Raw genomic sequence first — 24,286 nt, forward strand, 5'->3', positions numbered from 1 at the left:
CTCCATATGAGGTCATTCTTACCCTCAGCCATTAGGCTCTACGAGTCAATCAATAGCCGAGGAAGTGATGACCCCCTGTTTGGGGCAACTTAAATTTTATACTTTCTTACTTCTAATATTTGTATCTCCATGCACTTGTAATGCTATTGTGACACTGTAATTTCCTTTTGGGATCAATAAAGTATCTAAACCACACATTTCTAGTTGTAAAAACATCATCTGACGCTCAGGTGTGAGATCACAACACAGTCCTTAATCATACTTTAAAACAATTTGTTCTACATCTCACAACTGAAAATGACTGACCAATACGCGATCCTTGAAACATACCCCAGTATAGCCTAGTTTTAATGGGCTCAGATTGAACTGCTGCGTGGTTGCTCCAAGTCTAGCCAGCGTATTATAGCTAAAGGTACAGGGCGGGCAGGCAGAAAAGTAAAGCAGGATAGCATAGACAACCAAATGGTGATACTTCCAACCCGCAGTGCTCTGCAGGCATGCCCCAGTCTAACACTGCTAGTTAAGTGCTAGTTAAGCCAATCTCCTCTTGATTTACAATAGGTAGGTTCACAGATACAGCTATTCAAAGGATTAGGTTCACAGAACATTTAATCAAAATACCATACCAGACAGCTTATCAGAAACGCAGGAACATGACTGCAAAACAACCGATTACTGAAGATAAAACAAATAAAATCTTTTAAGGCCTATTTCATTTGTGCCATGAGTCATATTAATAAACCACATTGTTGTTTCAGTCACAGAAACAGGACACACAATACAACTATTCATTTCCTAAAAGGTCACCCTGGGAGAAGCACATATTGTTTCATAACCTATCAGTGTAACTATTATTCAGCAGATGAAATAAAATATTAAAACAAGTACATTGTAAAGTCCTGATGTGTTCATTATGGGAACCAGGGAGGGGAAAAAAAACAATTTACTGAGCAAAATCTTAAGAGAATTAATCACTAGCTTGTTTTACTTAATTTTCAAATCTGTTTACATTTTTCTAACTACAAATGCATTTTTCATGCGCCAGCTCACAATGTACATCATAGAGAGTCAGATTGCTGGCATCGTGTCAAATTCCAGTCATGAGGAAACTAACTGCACATGAACTGATTCAGTGTTTCATAATGGATAAAGGAACATGTAAATTTTTAGTATGTCAGCAAATGCAAAAAAAAATAAAGTCACAGCATGCACTGCATACAGAACAATTTGGAAAATAATGGGCCAAAAATGTAGACAAAGGAGAAACTGGGAATAATTTACAACAGGCAGTGCAGGACTCATTCCAACCTCAAGGAGTCTGATGAAGGAAGAGAACTTGTCACTGGCACAGAGTGTAATGGAGAAATAATCCGGATAGATAGAAAAAGTAGGGGAACATCTGAGAAATAACCTTATTTACTTTTATTTCGAGCTACAGCACAACAGCAGACCCTTCCAGTCCAATGAGCCAGCACTGCCCAATTACCCCCATGTGACCAATTTACCTCCCTTGGAATGTGGGAGGAAATCAGAGCACCCGGAGGAAACCTATGCGGTCCCAGAAATGGACAAACTCCTTACAGACAATGACAGAATTGAACCCAGGTCGCTGGAGCTGTAATAGTTTTACACCAGGAGTTCCCAACCTGGGTTCCACCGACCCCTTGATTAATGGTATTGGTCCATGGCATAAGAAAGCTGGGAACCCCTGGGTTTCACTAAGTGCTCTGCTATCATGCTGCTTCTGAGGAAATACTTGAGCATGACACAAGTGCAATTAAGACCAAAGTAAGAGATGGGAGAAAAGTTGGCTTTGAGTTGAGGCGAGAGTGCACAACACCAATGGACCAGCTGAGTGTGATAAAGGGGAACACCAAATCCCTCAGGATTTAACCTTAATACAACTGGTCTCTACTTATACTCATTTAATCTGGAGCTAGAATGTCTAAATTGTGGATAGCACCTAATTGGGGAGGTCAATGCTGCAGAAGGCTTTAACAGATTAGAAGAAGCTGTTAAACAGATGCATATTAGGTCTACAACTGACAAGTACATTTCAAATTACGGAACGAAAAATAAGATCACATATAAAATAGGAATGCCATGATACAGAGGGACTTTCAAAGGGATTTACAATCACCAAGTAGGGGCAAACTGAGCAAGAATAAGAGAAGATCAAAGCACCGGGGTTTATATCTGGACAGAGTAGTGTAGAAAAATAGCAAGATACTTGCAAGCCGATGAGCACACGAAGCATAGGGTTTAACTCCAGCTGTTATGTCGTCATGAAAAAAGATAAAATGAGATTAAAGAGGCAACAAATATGATGACTAGTAGCGGAAATGGTGGGTCATACCGATTGGGACTGGAAAGCAGGCTGGGAGAAGGCCAAGGCATGACCACTCAAAGCCTCTACAATGATCAAAAACAGAACTAAAATTTCCAGCATCTGCAGATTTCCTCGTGTTTGCCTATAATTTCAAAATACATTTCATGACCTCAGGTTGCCCCAAAGCATCTTTCAGCCAACGAAGTATTTTAGAAGTGCTGTAACTTAGAAAATCATGATATATGACCATTCTAATAAACGTTACAAGAGTAAAGAAGGCACAGAAGTGTCAAGAGAACAAAAAAAAATAAAAATTAGTAGTCTCACCAGACTAGAGATAACAGAAATTCTGTGAAAACCAATAAAATAGACAGATTCAAGTCGAGTGACACCTGCTACTGTCACTCTAGAAAAATACAGAAGTGACTATACCGCAATTACTGAAAAATTCCCTACATGTCCGTGGATGATTATATAAAAATGCAAGTACAGGAAAGTTAAACTACAAGAAAAATCAACAATTCTACACTCCAATCCAACACCGGTTGCTGGAACATGCCATCCATGTGAGAAAATAGTACAAATGTCTTGCAAGTCTGGAAATATCTCGGGGGGGGGGGGGGGGGAAGGAATACACGTTAAAGCAAGAAGGCAGCCAAGATATGGCCCAAATACAGCATGAACAGTCAACACAGACTGATTGGAGCAAATAGCCAGTTGCTGCACGATAACTTCATTGTAATTCTTTAACTATAGTTTCTGAACATATAATACAATCCAACATGACTGCATTCAAAATAGCTCCAAGTATAATCACAACATTCCACTGCACCCTGTAATTTACCTTTTTTTTAAAAATCTTTCTAGGATTCGCTAATTCTTTTTTTGTTTTTAAAACTTTGTGCTCTTGTGTATATACAACCAATAAACCCTTACACGCCAAAGAGTACCCTTTCAAAGCATTAAAAGCCAAAAGGGCACAATGCCAAATAGGGGCTGCAGATTAATCACTCTTCATTCCTTTCTGCTCCACACAAGCACATAGGATACCCATGCAAGTGCCATCAATCACTGGAGGATGAAACAAAAAGCCAGAAATTTAGACCTATATAGCCGAGGTGACTAGAACCTATTCCGGACAAAGAAAATTAAGTTTCCAGCTAAAATAAAATTAATTACATCCCAAGACCTTAGCTACTCAACTAGAAACAAATGCAGAGCCCAATCACATTACATCCTTGTAAAATGAGATGGCAACTTCAAAACAGAAAAGAATAATAGGCTTCGTTTCCAAATTACTTTTGAATCAGAAGACTGGAAGATTTAGTGGTTTCCTGTTTCAGCTTGCAAAGTAAAAAGTATAGATACCACATAATTAGCTCAGGCCTTTTTCCACAGCAGTTTTCAATCTGTTCTAAAAATGACAACATAATCTAACCCTCTTTAATATGATTCAATTAAGATACAAGACTGCTTGTTTCAGAATAGTCAAGCAAAATATCCTCAAATACCCACAAATATTGTACTGCACATATTTGAGCTAAGAGCATTGTAATTTTGATTTCCAAACTTATTCCAAAAGATATACTGTTTGATTTTATGATGTACAAATATTGTGTAATGTGCATATTATGCAATACATTTCAAAAGCCTGGGGCAAATATCTTTCTGCATCAGTGCCATAGCAAAAAGAACATTACAACTTTTTAAAATGTTAATCATTTTCAAGTGGGTTTGCAGGAAGGAGCTTGAAGGGAGCATTTTAAAGGAAGATATTGCACTGAATGGGGACTACACGGCTGAAGACAGATCTGCCAATAAGAAAATGGACACCATGCACTCAAGGTCCTTTGACCCTGTTAGAGCTCCAGAGCCCCTTTGGAGAACTAATGGGTGCAGCCGTCCTTGATGCACTTAGGAGCAGGCAAGATTCCTATCCGGATCTCCTGCACATTTCCCCCAAACAGCGTGCAAGCCCCAATTCAGAGGTAGATTAACAAGTGAACTGAATGAGGCCCCAAATCAGAAGATAAACTTCAAAACGGAAAAAAAAAATGTAAGCCACTTGGTGCTCTCAAATGAGCAACTAAACTGTTATCAGAACTATCTTCCACGTCTGCACAGCGTAAAAACCAAATCAGCCAGAACACGAGTATTTATTTCAACTGAGTTTGTGCCTCACCCTCATATTATGGCCCTGAAAGTGGATTTTGGCAGCAACCTTCTCATTTTTAGCTTCACTTAGGACTGTATATTAAGGCGAGGCCTGATCAAGGTGACTGGAGTTGATCAAAGGAATTGAAAGTATAAAGCCAGCAAAACTATTTCCTTGGAAAGTACCCAGACAGGGTACGTAATCTTAATATTAGAACCAGGCTATCGAGGAGCATCTTAATTCAAGAGCCCTCCTCTAAAAGCTACTGAGGCTTTTGGTGGGGGGATTTTAATAAACAATATTAGCAATTTAAATTGATAAAATGCTAGTCAAGTGAAATAAAAGCTTTCAAACCGAGGAAGTAAATAGTGTTAAGATGTGGTCACAACCTAAATAAGTATTGCAACAGGACTGGCCTACTTTTGTTCTAGTTCCTTTCTACATGACTATTTTTAAAGTGTTGTATATTTGGTATTTCACAATGGAAAAAGGATGATTTGGCAATAACAGCTCATAATATGAAAAGGTGATGGTGCAAGCTGCTTTTCATAAGTTCTATTTTGTCCCAAGGCAACACTGCTGCAGAAGCAATTGGAACACATTCTAAAAAAAATACAGATACCCATTGCTTCATGGAGTTCATGCAATAATCACAATCACTTATCTAATTACTGTACCGGTTTGCAAAAGCAACTGGATCAGAAATAGTTTTGAAACACTAGTGACATTACCTCAACCAAAAAATTTGCATGAACCATTGTGTTTGCAAATTGGTCTAAAAATGATTAATCATAGTTTTCAACATTGGTTTTATTTAGGCTTGCAGATAAGGAAAGATGTTTATATAAAGAATATATTACCAAATTGTGATAAGGCAATTATCCTAATGCACTGTGGATTTCACAAAGAGAATGCTAATTGCTATGTAAAGAAATAGTTAGAGAATTAAGGGCAATGTCACTGTAAGAGTCAAACTGTTCTGTAAAGGAGCTTTAGTATCAAACTGTAAATCAGTTTATCAGTTTCCATCTTACAACATTAAATCTGTAAGAATATCAAAGTGGTTTCCTGATTTGACAATAGCTATGCACAATGATGAAACTACCACTGTAAATGAATTCTTGAGGAATTTTGTCAGGAGACCTTTGAATTCTGATAAGAGCTTTCAACAATATGACATCGTTTGCTCACTGACTGTGTAACAGGAGGGCAGAAACCTATTCTGATTTGGGACTTTCCGTAAACCAGGCACTGTAGTATTTTGAGGGCATGCTAGAATATGCAAAGATATCCTAGAGAATGAAGATTTTTGAATCTCCCTTATTTTTCAATGTTTCTCAAGAATCGAAACAGACTATAATGTGGCATCACTGCTGTTTACTGGTGTAATCTTCGAATATGGCATCTACCAATATCCCTATGATGCAGTCAAATATTGGGGGGGGGGGGGGGAAGGGGAAGGATGCATTCCTAGAAAGCAGTCCATAACTGCAATTTTCCATAACATGAGGCTGTGTCATCAACATGGGCATCAAGAAAGTCAGTGAAGAAACTGTAGACAAGAGAAAATCTGCAGATGCTGGAAATCCGAGCAACACATCCAGCAGAGTCACGGGCCTGTGACCAGCAACTCCACATCCAAGGAGCTGGGCATGAGTGGATCTGGTTTACTCTCTTTTGGGCACGTTCACACAACCTTCCCGAAATAACGGAGGTGGAACAGAAAGGCTCGAGCACATGGGGTCCGTATTAGGTGAGGTTATCCAAAGTGCGATGGCTAATCAATACACTTATACGGGACTTATCTAATTCCTGGGCCAGAAAATCCATCACCGTACCATAGTAGGACTGACTACCCTACAACAGACATACTTCAAAGTCGAGGCATTTGAGTTAAAATGTCAGACTGTTGTGATGTAACTTTATATAAAACTCTGGTTAGGCCACGTGTAGAGTATTCTGCAGAGTTCTGGTCGCCCTGCTATAGGATGGGTGTTGAGGCTATGGAGAGGGTGCAGAAGAGGTTTACCAGGATGCTGCCTGGTTTAGAGAGCGTGTGCTATCATGAGAAGCTGGATAAACTCAGGTTGCTTTCTCTGGAGCGTCAGAGGCTGAGGGGAGATCTAGTAGAGGTTACAAGATTACGAGAGGCCTAGATAGAGTGGATAGAGAGCATCTCTTTCCCCAAGGTTGACATGTCTAATACCAGAGGGTAAGCACTGAAGCTGAGGGGGGTAGGTTTAAGGGCATGTGAGGGGTGATTTTTAAAAAAAAAATGCAGAGAGTGGTGGATGCCTGGAATGCGCTGCCTGGTATGGTGGTAGAGACAAATACATTATAGGTTTTTAAGAGACACAAGGGAGATGGAGAGATACGGACATGGTGTAAGCAGGAGGGATTAGTGTTCGGGTATTTTTGATTTGCTTTTTAGCTAGTTTAGCACAGCGTTGTGGGCCAAATGTCCTGTTCCCTGTTCCTGTGCTGTACTTTTCTATGTTCTATCTAAAACAGGACTCAGTTCATCTAGCAATGCAGTCCCGCAAAGAGAATGGCTACCCTAACGCAGAAAACAGCCAACACAAGAAGCGTCCATCTGAAATCCCATAAAAGTTGATTTTCACATGCGCAGTCTTAGGGGGCTGAATCTTTAAGCACTTATGTTTATGCTTATAATGGAAATAACCTATGTTGCATGCCACAATAAGAAAATGCCCTCGATTTTCAAAAGCTACACTTGATTCCCTGCAAGAACGTGTTCCTGACAGACCTGTGGTTTATGACATGACACATTTGTGTTCCAGAACATTCACTCCTCAACTGAGATTCACCTCATCCAAAAATCTGCCACCCTTATTCCACATGCTAAGGCACTAAGAACCACCTATTGGTGCTGAACTGCAGGAATTTCCTTGGGTCAGAGGAGACGAGAGAACCCCAGTCAGTTGGAGATTTCCCCCCCAATTTTTATTGAAGTTGGACTGACGAGTTGGGATCATCCTGTCAAGGAGATCCACTGGCAATTAAGCTGTTGGAACCAGGCCTTTCGACCTGCATTGATTTGCAGCTCAAATTAAAGCAAGGTTAATATTGCAATTCTGCAAAATGACAATACATATAGAATTTAATTTGTTAGGGGGGGGGGGGGGGAGGAGGGGAAAGACCAAAGCAAAAACATTGACTACCTAGTCCCAAATTCTCAGCATTAGAGTAAAGACAGCTGGGCCTCTATTGTACTCTCACATCAACAATATATTTTGTTCTTCACGTGGATTGGATATAAATTAACAGAGAACTGAATCTGATATGAGGCACACTCAAGTGTAGCTGAGAGCAAATTGCTGGAGGAACTCAGCGTGGCAGACAACATCTGTAAAGGGAATTGGACAGATGACGTTTCGGGTCGAGACCCTTCATCTGGACTGGAGCACTCAAGTATCGGGTTTTACTTAGAATTTTAACTCAGAATTAACAAACAGCCTGCACCAAGTCAGTATTGCAACAGTAGTGTATTCACTTACTGACGCAGCAACAGGTTGGCCTCTACTTTCTTAATTAAGACTGCTTAAGACAATCGGGTGTGATGCTTTCAATGAAACAACGAAATACTAGATGCAACATTTTCAAGTATATACCAGCAGGTCTCCCCCAGGTGCTGCTCCTATACAGTTTGGGTATGGTTGTTCCGCTTAATAACTAATCAGTTTTTTGTGTGCTTAAGGTCAATGTTCAATTACTTCATGCTAATTACAGTTGGCTATAAATTACCCAGGTCAATTTAGAGGTCAGTAAACTGCTCAGAAATTTCAGTTACTGAGTTAATCACTAGCTTTCTTTATTACTATTAGGATCACTTTCTAGCAAAACCAAATACACAAATTCAAAATTTCCTGCTGGGTGCATAGGGTTATATTCACATGTAAGGGGTAGGGGTCAGTGGGACGAAGAGATTACCCGTTGCTTTTGGCAGGGAGCAGGTAGCATGAATTTAAAGCTGAACCCCTTACTCAAGGATTCTTCATCATTTGCCACAATGCTTTTCAATTTTGAAGGAAAGCTATGGGCCCATTTTTCCCAATGTAAACTGCTCCATCAAAGAAGCATCCACAAGGATATTGGCCAACCCAAAAACTCCTTCCCCTTCTCCAGGTCCTCCACCAGTCTAGAAAGAACTTCCAAGTAAACAGCTAATACAGACGCACCACGGTAACGTAGAGGTTCGTGCAAAGCTATTACAGCTTGGGGCTTGAGTTCAGAGCGCCATTCCACCACCCTCTCTGATCAAGTCTGTACGCTCCTTCTTGTGACCACGAGAGTTCGCTCCGGGTGTTCTGGCTTCCTACCACAGCCCAGGGACACACCAGTTAGTTGGTTAATTGGCCATCGTAAACTGTCCCGTGATTAGGCGAAGGTTAAATCGGTGGGTTTGCTGGGCTCACGGTTCAAAGAGCAGAAGGGTCTGTTCTGTGCTAGATCTCTAAAATAAAAAAAATAATAAAATTTGCAGCGGCAGCTGTAAAATTGGGGTTCAATTCCTGTCGCAATCTGTAAGGATTGGGTTCAATTCCTGCTACTGTCTGCCAGGAGTCTGTAAGGATTGGGTTCAATTCTTACCGTTGTCTGTAAGGAGTCTGTACATTATTTTATTTAAAAATACAGTGCAGATTAGATCCTTCAGGTAGCACCACCCGAGCAACCCTATTTTTATGCTAAACTAGTCACAGGACAACTTACAATGACCAATTAACCTGTCCAGTAGGTCTTTGGACTGTGGGAGGAAACTGGAGCACTTGGGGAAAACTCGCGCGTTCCACAGGGAGGACTGGAGTCTCCTTGCAGAGGACTCTAGCATTGAGCTCCGACATTGAGCTGTAACTGCGCCACACTAACTGTTATCCCCAGGACCTCACAGGGGTGCTCCGGTTTCCTCCCACATTCCAAAGATGTATGGTTAGTGAGCTGTGGGCAAGCAAGGTTGGCACCAGACACGTGGCAGCACTTGTGGGCTGCCCAGCACAACCCTCACTGATTTGATGCAAATGACACACTTCGCTATAGGTTTCATAAAACGAATCTCTTAAAATCACTGGTCGTTACTGGAAGAGGGAGGAGGGAGTACATTCCCTCCCCCTCCACAGCCAGGGGAGGAAAGGTACCCCAGCCTCCCTATTCCAGTACATTGATTGAAAGTAGAAGATGCAAAGGGCACTGGTTCAGCTCCCTGCTAGAAACCACACCCTGGTTTGCTATGGATAATACCCTGCACTCTGAATAACATTCCTGCATTCCTAAGGCAATACATCTTTAAGTACTGCTTAGAGTACCATACAGAAGTAGGCAAACATTCCCTGAGTATTCACACCCAAGTTTCTTGCACAGTTTTTTAAAAAACATTTTTCACCAAACACAAGATGCAGGGTGTCCGTCTCCTCTGAGATGGCCTCTATATGAAGCAAATGTTCAAGCGACAGCAACTAAACCTCGTAGGCTGAAATGGTCACACCTACTTTTACATGAGATGTTGTCCAATCTCACAAAACAGAGAATCCTCCGACTCACAGTTGGCAGTTCTGATATTACCACCGAGATTGTTCACAGTCTACTGGAGATTATATCCTGTTTTTTAATGGGGGGGGGGGTATTATTTCACTGAATGTATTATTTTTCTAAGGAGAAATACCCCTTAAAGTGTAATAACACTCCTCTCCCCAGGTTACTGTGTCCCCAGGACTCATTGCCCTTAGCAAAACCTTGGCATAATTAGAAATTGGTTTTCCGTCCCTCCATAATACATGCAAGAGCTCAAGTGGGAAATATTTTCTGCTACTAGGCAGATTTTTTTTGTGAACACTGAAAAGTAATGGCTCTTGGCCTTGCTTAATTTTTTTTTTCCGAGAAACCAAACATATCCACTAACACATGCAGCTTTTGAGGAAAGTTTACTGGCTAGCAAATTCCTGGAAATCCCAGCTCTCCTGGGCTCGGGAGAAAGGAAAACCAATTGGAAGTGACTGGACTTCAATTTTTTTTTATTAAAAAGCTAATGGTAGGTAACAGAGGCAGCTCAAAATTAAAATAGACATCTATAGACCGATCATTTATGGCACGCTGTTTGTAAGCAAGCTTGTAGTCTCAAAGGTTTAAATATTAGATGCAAGAACAATCATTGATATGGTTTCAAACTAAGCTCATGCCTCTACCTCCTCAGGAGGCTAAAGAAATTTGTCACATCTCCATTGTTCCTTACCAATTTTTAATAGAAAACATCCTTGCTAGATGCATCGTGGTTGTGTATGGTAACTGATCTGCCCTTGACTACTGTAGAGATGTGTACACAGCTCAGCCTAGTATGAAAACCAGCCTCTCCTCCATGGTAGCTGATCTATTGCTGCCTTAGTAAAGCAGCCAGCACAACTAAAGACCCCACTCACCTGGACATTCTCTCTTCTCCCATCAGCCTGAAGATACAAAACCAAAAGGCCCATACCAGACTCAAGGACAGCTTCTACCTCACTGCTCTAAATCTACTGAATGGTTCCCTAGTGCGATAAGATGGACTCTTGACCTCAGAATCTATCTTATTAAGATTTTGCATTTAATTATCTACCCTGCATTTTCTGTAGCTGTTGGACTTTATTCTGCATTGTTATTGTTTTACCTAGCGCTATCTCAATGTGGAATGAACTGATCCGTGTGCAAGTTTTTCCACTCTACCTCAGTCTGCAATAATAAACCAGTTCCAATGGAAGAACACGGAAATTCCACTTAACACTAATACTCTATTCCACTTCTCCGAACTACTCATTCAGTTTCCAATGAACTGCACAGAGGATCAGTCGTGCTCCTCCTATCCAAAATTAATTTACTATGTCACACTTTTTGAAACCGGTTTTGTTAGTACAACAAAGACTCATTTGTACATTGAGCAAATATAAACCAGCTTTTGTGGCAGCTCATCAAAACAGTTTAATTGATGGACTCTGACTTAAATGCCATTATATTACTGGCTGCAGAATCAGAACACAAGCGGACACACTACTCTAAATGCATCATTTCAGCTCACTGTATTGTCTTACAAGATATTCAAGACTGTTTAATGTCACTTCCAGTACACAATTGTGAAGGAGAACAAAATAATAGTCACTCCGGATTTGACACAGCACCAAAAAAAAAACACAATAAAGATCACAAAAATAAACAATATAAACACATCAGATACATTGATTGTCCATACAGCGACACGATGCACTGAAGCGCCAGTACATAAGGAGATTCTGTCAGGGAAAGTTAAAGTAGTGGTGGAGGGCTGGAGGTGTTGATCAGCATTACTGTTTGGGGGAAGTAACTGCTTTTGAAGTCTGATGGTGCTGGTGTGAATGCTCTGTAGCCTCCACCCTGATTGAAGGACAAACAATCCAAGAGCAGGGAGGGCAAAATCCTTCATGATGTGGCTGGCCTAATTCCAGCACCTCAGCTTTGTCACGAGATAGGCCTCCATCTTGAATATGGACTGGTAGAGGTATCGAAGTAAAACATAAAATCACTATTGACAGCATCCAGTGCCACACAAAAGTGTAAAATCAGCAAAAGGAAGGAAGGAATAATAAATTTTAGAGATGTTTTGGCCAAGCTTTTCTTAAACGTTGTTGCCTACTTGGGCTCATTTGCAGTGGGTCATTATTTAGGGTGATAGGGAAGAGGCATACAGCACCTTTACTGTGAATGTCAAATATACTGTACCTCTCCAAAAGAAGATACAAGATCCTTGCAAGCCCTACACTTTGGATGTGTCCTTTCAGGCTCCACACACACTTTTACTTTCCACAGGCGATACGTTAATAAGGCTGACTTCTGCTGTTTGAGGATTGCAAGCAGCCAGCCAAAACCTTAATCCCTCTGAATTCTTGCTCATTATCAGATGGGTTACAAATGATGTATGGACCTTTAATTTCTTCATAATCTGCAAATGACTAAATTGCGAAGATTTGTTTTCCCCAAAGACTTTATCAAATCTTCAGTGTTTTTCTGACAAAATATACTGGGTAAAAATCACTTATTTTAGAACATAGAAATCTACAGCACATTTCAGGCACTTTAGCCCACAGTGATGTGCCAACCATGTAACCTACTCTAGAAAATGCCTAGAATTTTCCTACCGCATAGTCCTCTATTTTTCTAAGCTCCATTACCTATACAAGAGCCTCTTAAAAGGCCCTAATGTATCCGCCTCTACCACCGTCGCTGGCAATGCATTTCACGTACCCACCACTCTCTGTGTGGAAAAACTTACCTCTGACATCCCCCTGTACCTACTTCCAAGCACCTTAAAACTATGGCCCCTTGTGTTAGCCATTATTGTCTTTAAAGGGCAATTAATCAGACTCATTTCACAGTATGAATTTGGCACCTTTATTTCCTATTTCTTTAAAAATAATCGGAGAGTGTTATGACATGAAGAGTAGGAGAGGGCAGGAGAATGGGGATGAGAGGGGGTAATAAATCAGCCACGATGGAATAGTGGAGCAATTTCAATGGGCCGAATGGCCTAGTTCTGCTCCTATGTCTTATTTTCTTACAAGTTGTTAAAACATAACTTTATTAAAGAATGGGCTCAAAATATTGACTGATTGCTTGTTTCCACTGATGCTGCCTGACCCGCTGGAGTTTCTCCTGCATTTTGTGTTTGTTGCTCCAGTTTATCAGCATCTAAGAATCTCTTGTACTGTATTATAAAATCTCAACTGCTTTATCGTGTATTTTAAACTGTACCACCAGAGAGGGCAAATCAGTGAACAAAAAAAAAGTATTATTTCAAGCAGCTCACTCTCCAAATTAAAATGTAATAGCTGCAAAGGGAGAGATCGTTGCAAAATAAACATTAGTGATTTGTCCGCAATGGGCCCCAAACTCTTTCAATTCTTTTTTTCTTCCCCCCCCACCCCAGTGCAAGATGTCAAAAAGAGTTGGTAGAAACTTCAGAGTTGTACTCCCTAGAGACACCTGCTGAACACTATATTGCATTACATGTGACAGTTGACATAGCAAACCTGAAGGATAAAAGTTGACAGAAAAGCAGGGCCAAAAAGGTAAAAGAGAGACATACAGTCGCAGATTCAAATGGATAACATTTTTGATACTGACCAATGATTATAATAAAACCAGAAATATCAAATACTTTAAAGGATGACTTCACATTTATATTTCCTAGCATGTCTAATAATATCTAGCCTGCAACCCTAAAGCAGAACATCAACGACACAAAACATCATAAATGTCATAACAGCTGAAAATAGCCAAAGCCAAATTGCAAGCCATTAAATTCCACTAGAGACTCGGCAACTTCAATGAGAAAATAACACATCTGTTCAGTATCAACTGAACCTAAAATGGAATCAAAAGATAATAGAAATAAAGAGCTTTCAAATTAGAATTTTGAGCTCGAACAAAAGGCAATGTAAATAAAATAATTACCAAGGTCAGCCTTCTCTTTTAACACATCCTTGAAACTGAGGCCGCTGTTGAGGGTACATTGTCTGTAGTGATGCAAAGTTTCCTTTTGTCCATTGATCCTCAGCTCCTTTCTCTTTGAGGGTTTCAGTGACACAGCCCCGAGCCCCCGTGTCCACGTGCTGAAATCTGAGCATGTCCATTTCATCAGGTCGTCCAGCTTCACGATTACTTTCTCTGAAACAGCTACAACTTCATCCTGTAAACAGCACCAGAATATTCAACACTAAGACGTTGCTGATCTTTGAAGGCTTTTGTTACATTTCAGACGATCGAGTTTTCAATTTCAATTTGTAGCAGATCACAACTCCCATCTAAATGAAATCTATAGTTGACTTAATATTTTAAAAATCACTATCCAACTGTACCATTAGATAGGAACATGGGACCAAATGGCACAGGGACCCTTCAATTTGTTGGTCTGACTCAAGAAGAAAAGATTGTTAAACTGCCTTGCCAATAGCCCAGCACATTTTTCCTTCCAAATATTTATTCCCTTTCAAAAGTTACTGTTCAATTTATTAACACCACCCTTTGAAGCAATGCGTTCCACATCATGACAATTTATTCCAAATGTTAAAACAAAAAAATTGCTTCATCTCCTTCTTGGTTGTCATTCCAATTACATTAAACCTGTGCCTGCTTGTTAACAACACTTCAGTGTTATTCTTCAGCTGACAGAATACACAAGTAGCCTGCTTTCAGATATATGTAAATGAAATCAGTACTAAGCCATCGAGAAGTTTACTGAAGCAACTTTAATGACTTTCCTTCCAATCTTTGTCTATTCCTCTAGAAAACCACAGCACTGCTGACCACAGAGGCAAGAAGTATCGTATCACTGAAGTTTAATCTATTGCCTGAAGACAGTATGCCACAATGCTACATAATCAGTTGTGCTAGGTCTTTCATTCTGCATTATCGGTTCACTGAGAATATTATTTGTGGGGGAAATAAGCCTAGCGAAACTGAAAGGTAAATGGCTCCAAATGAATATTTTGTGAATTACTTGAAAACCAGGAGGATAAAATTTTACTGACTGACTTTAAGAAGAAATGCAAACACTTAAACAAGTTTCAACTAATTAATGTCATTAATATTTGCCGTCTTAGTGGTGTATCTTGAATTTTGCATTGATATGATGTTTTAAAGAGACATGCACCAAGATTTTAAGGATTTCAAATAACTGTCTTGTTATTTTTGTTTAAATGAGATCCTTTCTGATCTTGCGACTTAATTCTTTTCTTTCAAGCAGCATAAATCATCTTCCATAAATTTCTAACATACCTTTGTGATTATAAAGCTGAACTAGAAAAACATTGAAAGGAACATACTCCACATTGAATATTTCAATAGCAAATGCCCAAGTTATTTTAACTATAATTTGTGGTGCTGCCACTACTAACAGTAAGGTGGTCAAATGGAACTTTAAATTCACTTGAAATTTCAGTTTCTTCAAATTATTATGTTCCCACCTTCCCCCTCCCCCAAAATTCCATATTCTCTTTCCGATAAATGAAATATACAGTTGAGTGTGCTGTAAATTATATGAAAACCTCTTGCTGTTAAGAAACTAAAGCTCTAAGTACAGAATTATTGGCAACGAAATAATGCCAGCATTAGTTTGGGAATATGTTGTCCGCTTTATAAAGTCCAAATGGAGGAAACAAAGGCATTTTACAGATTTCGTAATCCACTTTGAACATTCTGTTGTTGGGTGACTTGCCTGAATTCCCTTTTATACATAGTGCCTTGATGAACACATCTGTTAGCTATGTCGGCAAAGATGCTGTAATATGAGAACGTGAAAACAATCACTTTCCAAAGTTCATCAAATCAAGTTTAATGCCAGAATTTCCAGATGCTTGCTCAAATATGATTTAGGATCATACAGAATATTAAGCTTCTATCCGGAAAGTATCTCATGCCAAAAATCAGATCTTACTTTACTCCCACAATTACCTAGATGGTGTAGTATAAAGTTATGAAATCCTCAGATACAAAGAAGGAAACAAAACTAACAGAATCTAAAGATTTATTAGTGGCTGTAAGTTCCAAGGTTGAAGCGATTGCTTGATATAATACATTTTACTTAGAGGAGACTTCTAAAATAAAATCACCAAAGAGTAATTTGCTATTTTTAGTGAAAGCCTCCAATATTCATCTTTAGAAAAAGCAATAAAGTAATTATTTAGCATAATTTATAATTTTCAAGTTATATTACAGGAAACTGTCACAAATACAAATAAACTGTGCAATAAATTGCTGCTTACAGTTAGCAGTGAAATTGTATGCAATCATCCATATAATAATCTTAGTTAATATATGGTTTGGTCTGCTCAACCCTTTGATAAAACAGCTACCAAAAGAAAGAAAATCTGTCATGCTGAGAATGTTTCAGTCTGTTGCCTCATGAGGTCAAAGAAAGAATTCCTCAGGTCAAAACAGATTAGTACACCTGTTTTGCTGTCTATTGAATTACTGACCTCGCAACATGAGAAATGATGCCTATAGGAATGAGAAAGCCCTTTATGTAAAGTGGCTATCTAGTAATTCATGTCCTTTAAAAAGGAGACCTGCAGATTTTTAATTTTGTTCTTGTTCTAACTTTAATTAACAGAAAGCTTGAAGAAGAAATGTTTAGGAACAGCTTCTTCCCTCCGCCATCAGATTTCTGAAAGAACAATGAACCCATGAAAACTACCTCATTATTTTTGCATTACTTAATCTTTTTAATTTTTTTAATGTATTGCACTGTAATGCTGCCACAAAACAAATTTCACAAATGCCAGTGATAATAAACCTGGTTCAGATTCTGACGTTATAAATTCACATTAACGTTTAAATTCTAACACTAGTGTTACACAGAGCATAAAGAACAAACATGCATTTGAAAATGCAAATTGTACCACTCACTTTATGAATAATCCTAAAATGTACTCTCATTCCCATAAATTGTTTATTTTTGGCTGCAATAAAATTGCAATTTTCTTCTGTCTTGATTGCACAATGTTTTCTGAAAATTGTCACTTTTAGAACAAAGAGCATGGTGAAAATTTAAAAACAGACAAAAACAAATGAAAATACATTTATCGTTGTATCTTCTTTTCATCTCCACTTGTCTCCCGATAGCATTTTTCCCCAATTATCCACATCACCACTTCACTCCCCATCAAAACGTATAATTACACTTCAGCTACACTCTATAGACACTATTCTATTTTCATACTGGACAATGAATGAATGAGTGACTACTCAACCAAAGGAGACATCAGCACCAAATCTGCTCCTGCTCTCACCCAACATAGCAGGGTGAACATTGATACTAAGTGCCAAAATCCTTCTCCTCTCTAGTCTAGTGACCAAGGCCAGGAACCTCCAACTAGCTGATTCAGGACAGACCAAGAGGGAAAAATTCTATACTATTTCATTTTACACAACTCCAGTGTTCTTTTGAACTTACCTCCTCTTTCATTTGCTAAGATGTCACAACTGCTCAAGTGACAAGAACTTTAAGGTACATGAGAAGGGTTTTTTTTTTTAGGGCATCGAGCATCAGAAGAGCGCTTCTCTGTGCAAATATCAACATTTCAGCCAGCACTGCATCTGTACCTTAAGCTGGTAGTGCTGGAGAATGGAAGTCCAAACATCAGCCATACTACAATGGTCAGTGAACCTCGAGGCCAGATACATAAACCCATTCTCAATAATATTTATCTAGCCTGATTTGCAGATACTAACAGACCCTAGCCTTTTTATGAATTTAGAATTTCTACTCTAGCCTTTTCCAAACCTCCAGTGCCAGGATTCAAAAGGAAGGGATGCTGGGCTGTGAGAGTTCCAAGTGGGTTGCAATTTGGACAAGCATGGTATTGGACTTGTTTTATCACGCTCCTGAAGCTTCTGAGTTCTGACGAAGAATCCCAGACCTGAGATATCAACTTTCTGCAGCTGCTATGTGTCCTGCTGAATTTTTCCAGCATTTCTTGTTTTTATTTCAAATTTTCAGCAAAAGAATTTGAAAATCAAAATAAACTGCACATTAATCTTTGGTATTTGTGTCATGTACCTCCTTGTTTATGACCTACTTTCATCAGCTCAGCAATTACAGACTGATAATACTGCCCCAACTGAAAGCACTCATCACTGCCATACCAATGTTACATTCTGCTGTTTTCATTTACAAGGAGTTAATAACCACAATATAAATCTTGCACTGGCCACCTATACGATCCTTGCATCTTTACATGAATATATGGAAACTTAACCAAAATTCTGACTTTACTCCGGATTGATGCCAAAAGATTTTTTAAAAAATTGCTATTATATAAAATATTGCATTCTTAAAAGGACATCGTGTAACCTTTGAAACCCACTCATCTCACAGTTAAAGCAGGCGATGAACTTCTAGAGCCCTGCAATTGAATTCACATTACTGTTAGAGGACGGAATAACTAAAGAGTATTTGGTAACTGGAACCTAATTTAAAGAAGTCAGATGCCTGGCACTGAAGTTTTACTTCCCCTGATGCTCACCAACCCCCCATCACCACCACTTATTTTTCAGAATACTGTAATCACTTTAATTCTTTTTCTGAGAGCAAGCTTTTAAGACATATTTAAATTACCCAAGCCAGCAGCAGAGTTAAGAAAAACATTTATAACAAATGTTAAGATTCATTCCAAATTATTTATTTTCCTGATAGAACCTAGTCGTAAAAATATTACGATGCTGCTTTACAGCTTTAATTTATGTCATTATTTCCTCTCCTACATTAGATTTAAAAATTGTTTAAACATCTTTAGTTACTGCCTGAACAGTGACTGACCCACTTTAAAAATCAGCCTTGCCATGTAGGCAATGCTGCTTGCTGGATTTGAATTTTGAAGAAGACAAGTGACTTTTGGGGGTGGGGTGGGGGGGGGGGGGAAGAGAAAGGATATTGCTGTTTTCCTATACTATATTCAAAACAGATGACATTATTCAAATAATTGGCACATTAAATGAAAAAGCCCATGATGCTATCAGCATCAGAACATAAGAAATGCAAAACTTAGAAAAAATGTTGCCAAAAATATACTGCAGCGTATTTCACGGATTTGCATAATTGTATTCATTATATCTGATCCCTCTGGGGAGTGAGACATTAATATACTGTACAGTGAAGATGAACCACAATTTATTCAGCTTTACTGGAATAGTTTGCCATTATTGCTGCATATTTATGCCAAATTTAATACGCAGGCACAATTAGCATCTTATGATTCACAGCACAGCAACAAAAAAGGTGGATTAGAGTTGAAATAGAAGGTAATTGTTCTGTGACAAATAGTCTTTTAAAAAAATCTGAAAAGGAGCACACAATTGCAATCTATTAGAGAATCTTACTGCGTAGGAGTCCATTCATCCCCTAATGCATGTGCCAGCTCTTTCAGAAATATCCATTTCACTTCACATTGCCTTCTCTTTCCTAACATCCTTATTTTAAAAACAAACTTTACCAAGCATATACCTCACTTACTTTAAGTTATTAATCAGCCTCTGCCCCATCTTTTCAAGAAGGCTGTTCCAAATTGTAACAATATTCTTATGTAAAGACATGTTTTATTCTCTATCCGCTGACTCTAATGATTAAACACGAGGAATTCTGCAGATGCTGGAAATTCAAACAACACACACAAAATGCTGGTGGAACACAGCAGGCCGGGCAGCATCTATAAGGAGAAGCACTGTTGACATTTTGGGCCGAGACCCTTCGTCAGAACTCTAATGATTGCTAGTTTGAGGGCCTGTACTCGCTGCAGCTTAAACATATAAAGGGGCATCTCACTGAAACCTATCGAATATCGAAAGGCTTTGATAGGGTGGATGTGGAGGGGATATTTCCTTTAGTGGGTGAGCCTAGGACCAGAGGGCACAGCCTCAGAATATAAGAGAACAGAGATGAGGAGGAACCTCTCTAGCCCGAGGATGGTGAATCGTTGGGAGTCCATTGCCACAAGATGGCTGAGGGGGCCAAGTGATTGGGTATATTTAAAGTGGAAGTTGATAGGTTCTTGATTAGTAGGTTTACAGGGACAAGCCAGGAGAATGGGTTGAGAGGGATGATATATCAGCCATGATGGAATGGTGGAGTAAACGTGATGGGCTGAATGGCCTAATTCAGCTCCAATGTCTTACAGTCTCAAGATTCTGAAGTGTAACAGCTTCACTGTACACCTTGTACTTCTCACTCCCATTTCATTTGTGAGGGATCATCCCCTGTTGTAATAACTTCTAGGATGGTTGGTTGTTTCGTTAGATTATAGGGCCTGATCTATTCGCCATCAATTGTTTGATTTGGATTTACGTGACAGCCTGAAGCCATAAATGAAAAAGTTAAAAATCCACAAAGAATCAGTGTTGAGATGCTAATTTGTTGAACACTCACTGTTGACACTGTACCATTAAACAACCTAGAAAGCGAGAGCTTGTGCACAGTGTCTAACAGCATATGCTTTTACATGGTACATATTACACATGCAGTGCATATAATGTATACCAGTTGTTCATAAATTTGTGAGATAGCTCATTTACTATTGAAATAAGTCAGCATTCACATAAATTATTTCCGTTCCAATACAGTACAACCCAAACCTTTTACGGGGAATCCGTCTATTTATGATACAGGATGAAAAGGGTCACTGTTTTGTGGTATAGAATGTATAAAATTCTGGTAACTGACATCTTCGAAATTTTTTTTAAAATGGGGAATAATGGATTTCCTGTGAGGCGTTTCTAAATTTAGAAATTAATATGAAATGATAAGTGAATTAACTTGCAATTCCCATTCCCCAAACAGAAAGCTGGAGTAATGTATAGTAGAATACAATGCGAGATGGACGATAACCATCAATTCTGACAAGAACCGTATGTACACAACACACCTATTAATATGTGACAACTGCGTTAACATATTAATGGGAGTCTCATATTGAGCTAGCGAGCTCGGTGTAAGTTTCTCTGGGCAACTTGCCAACGCTCAGGATCAGTGTGTGCGCGCTTGTTGCTGTTCCTGCTGCTGTTCTCTTTACTAATGAATGACTAACTCTGGCCAGAAGGGAAATGACATCAGCTGCCGCGAAGTAAGACTGCATCTGGAAACTACAACCTGCTCCTACCCTCGCCCGTGTTATTTAAAGTACACAAGATATTTGCATAACTTCAGGTCTATCCGGGAGAGTTAACTTCTAGTTTACAGCACTTTAACAGATGACACCGACGTTTTCCGGGCGATATTAACCAGGTTAATGATTAACAACAGTACTTTGCTCCTTGACTCCGATGATCAGAAATAGCAGATCAGCACAATTAACCGCAATATAAAAATCACATAGTGCAATGTATACAAATTCATGTTAAAGTCGATGTTCATCGCTCACAATCTACTTAAAATTACAACACGCCTCCCTTCAATTTAGCTGAATAAACATAATTATCAACCAGCAGGTTCACGTTGAGAAAACTATGCACAATGAGGTCCGCTTGCCTGCATTTGGCTGGGAAGATGCAAATTAACGCTATTAAATTGCGGCATTAGCAGATATTCCACCCTGCATAATAAACTAATCGCTTTCAACTGCTTTACATATGGGGATTTGGGGGGTCAGAATTAGCCTGAAGTGCCACGGCTCTGTTTCGTTATTTATTTTATTCTTTTTTTTCCAGACCACTAAACCGCGTCAAGTAATAAATTTCAAAAGCAAATAATGGGGGGGGGGGGGGGTGAGAAGAGGGACAGCTGCACAGGAAAATTTAGACGGGGGAGGGGTAACAGAACTTGGGAGAAAGGTCATTTAGTGTTTTCAATAGTTTTTTTTAAAAAACTGGTAACAATTAATTTACTAATCGATTTGGAAAGAGAAACGAAGTAGATAAACAGGTCGAATATAATTAGATTGGAGAGCAACAGTAACAGAGTGGGTTGAAGTCTTTTTGCTAACGTGTTCGGGGGAAAAAAAGTAATACGAGGGATTAACTGCTTCTAAACCTGTTGCAAGATATGAAAAGGTAATTTGACACGCCAGTCTTTCAGAATGCACAATTAACTCCGACATGCAGACAAGAGCTGTTTTCATGAGCACAACTAGTTGCCTGTAGTGTTTACAATCTATACTCTCTCGCCCCTATCAGGATACTGTAAAACGCAATTTAAAAGCTCAGCTATTTACACGTCACGCTAACCAGCACTTCAACGCGTAACTGTTCATCATTGATTTTCACACACACATCACTGCTATATTACAGACCAATCCAGTCCCTACTGTCCTCTTGATGTATTTATATGGTAACTGAATCAGATTTCAGCTTTTTAATAAAAAAAAGTTATTTAAAGACTTGCGTCATTGCATGGAAAATTGCGCGAGGCCAGTTTCCTTGGCACGCTAGATATTTTTCTCTCTCATCCGAATGTGCTGTTTGGATGTTTACATGGAAAGAATCGGTTTTCACTACACACTGTAGAAACACGTCACACGCTGACAATCAAAAAAAAAGACTCGCCGCATCACATCTCTTGTGCGGAGAGAGCTCGACAGAGACACGGCTTCTCACTGTATTATTGTACCTGTCCCTTTTCTGCCGGTTTCACGCTTTCATAGTATAGCTTTGATCTCAACCCGTTTCGTAATTTCCGCCTTTTAGTTCACGCTAAATATTTTTAATCACATAGTCCCCCCTCCCATCAAGCCCAAGACAAATAGCTGAGCATTACCCAACCGAACTACAGGGGGAGGGTACAAATATCCTTTCCTTTTACTTCATACTATGCAAATACATTCTGTAAATATTCTTATTTTCTGTAAAGTTCACGTACAGCAAATGCTAGGTTATAAGCGACAAAGTGCACAGCTCATATTTCATAAAAGGCAGCAACTAAAATATTGCAGTCAATTAAAACCGAAACAAACAAGAAAGTGAGGGTCATCACCTCTCCGTGCCCGATCGACCTTCCTTCGGGTGTATCTTCGGGGAGAAAATAGAGTTTGGAACTCGACAAAAGTTGCTTGTTGTTTCTCTCTTCCCACAACAACTGGAGTTCTGCTATGCAAATCGGAGCTCCTGGCTTACATCTTACAAAGAAAAAGTCTCCGAGGGAGAGGATTCTTGGTCTGCCTTCAAGACTGAATTTGAAAGCTTTGTAGAAAATGTAGGCTCCGTGTAAACCGCACGGAGAACCAACCCACTGCGAGGGAAAAACATACACAACATAATTAATAATATATATATAAAAAATGAAACATATGGGAAATTTTGACTGGAACGGATTTTTTTTTCTTTAAAGAAAAACAATCTAAATATGTTTGGAACAATTTCTGAAGAGCTGTATGTCAGCTTTTTAAAATTATTTTTGAACTTTTACACCCTATTCACAAGTCAGCTGAAGTCAGGCGAAGGGAAGGATGCAGGCGGTGGAGAGGTTTGAAGGGCAGTGTGAGAATAATAGCAGAGAGCAGTTTAATACCTTGATTGAGTCCGTCTCCATATCGCCCTTCTCAATTGATTGAAGTCTACATTCTCCTCGAAAGTTGGCTTGAATGAATGTGCCAGGTCCTGGCAGCTCCAAGAATATTTCGTAAGAGGGTGCAGCGATGGTGCAATATGAAATTCATTTCTCTTCACCCAGTCAAATCCAATATGATCGCAATCCGCACCTAATTATTGCCCCTCCCCCTAAGTTTTCATACCTCCTCCCCAAACTGCACCAAATGCCTGAAAATCCTATTGTTTTTCTCCTGCAAAGTGATTTGCAACAGCGTCCTTCCAACCTAAACGCGCTGGGAATCGCGGTGCTCGCAGCTTTCGGCAGGGCCATAAAACCGACCACTGCAGTGAGCGGGAGCAGGCGAGTGCTGAGATCACCCCTAGCCTGGTTGTACCCAAACTTGAGGCGGAATTTCATTTTTCGCCCGGGTTTTTGTGAGCACTGGCCTCTACCGTCCTGCCAGGACCTGCGGCATGACGTCAGCGTGTGTATCTGAGAGAAAAGAGAGAGCGAGAGATTTCCTGCAGCGGTCCCGGGTGCGCGTGCCCGTGGTCGCGTGAGCGCGCGCTGCTGGCAGAAAGGGGACGCCGAGTCGGGGGCGATGCTAGCAAGGTCTAGTGCATGTGCACAAACCATGCACCTCGAGTCGGGGGCAATCGCGGCGGCGGCGGGGGACGCGCATTCCCGCTTCCCCCCTGGAACGGTTTGCAAATAGAACTGCAAATTGGCGAAGCTGATGGGAGCTCTGGGTGCTGCCCCTCCAGGGTTCATATAT

The 24,286-nt window shown here is 39.7% G+C and overlaps 1 protein-coding gene across 4 annotated transcripts in view; it reads right to left on the reverse strand.

Annotated features, from left to right (window-relative positions):
* The window catches only part of arid5b (AT-rich interaction domain 5B), a 142,969-nt gene extending 119,149 nt beyond the window's left edge, over window positions 1–23,820 (reverse strand). The window contains exons 1-3 of one of the 4 annotated variants that reach the window (XM_073027240.1): window positions 23,491–23,820; window positions 22,957–23,211; window positions 13,953–14,187 (exon numbers count right to left, since the gene is read on the reverse strand). In XM_073027240.1, coding sequence (XP_072883341.1) covers window positions 13,953–14,187; window positions 22,957–23,211; window positions 23,491–23,511 — 511 coding nt within the window. In that variant the 5' untranslated portion in view covers window positions 23,512–23,820. Of the gene's footprint in view, window positions 1–10,912; window positions 11,001–13,952; window positions 14,188–22,593; window positions 22,648–22,956; window positions 23,212–23,490 lie in introns of those variants that run through there. The other 3 variants (XM_073027241.1, XM_073027242.1, XM_073027243.1) reach the window with 3 other exon arrangements.
* Window positions 23,821–24,286: the final 466 nt, after the last annotated feature.

Source organism: Hemitrygon akajei, chromosome 23, assembly GCF_048418815.1.
Source record: "Hemitrygon akajei chromosome 23, sHemAka1.3, whole genome shotgun sequence".
Lineage (NCBI taxonomy): Eukaryota > Metazoa > Chordata > Chondrichthyes > Myliobatiformes > Dasyatidae > Hemitrygon > Hemitrygon akajei.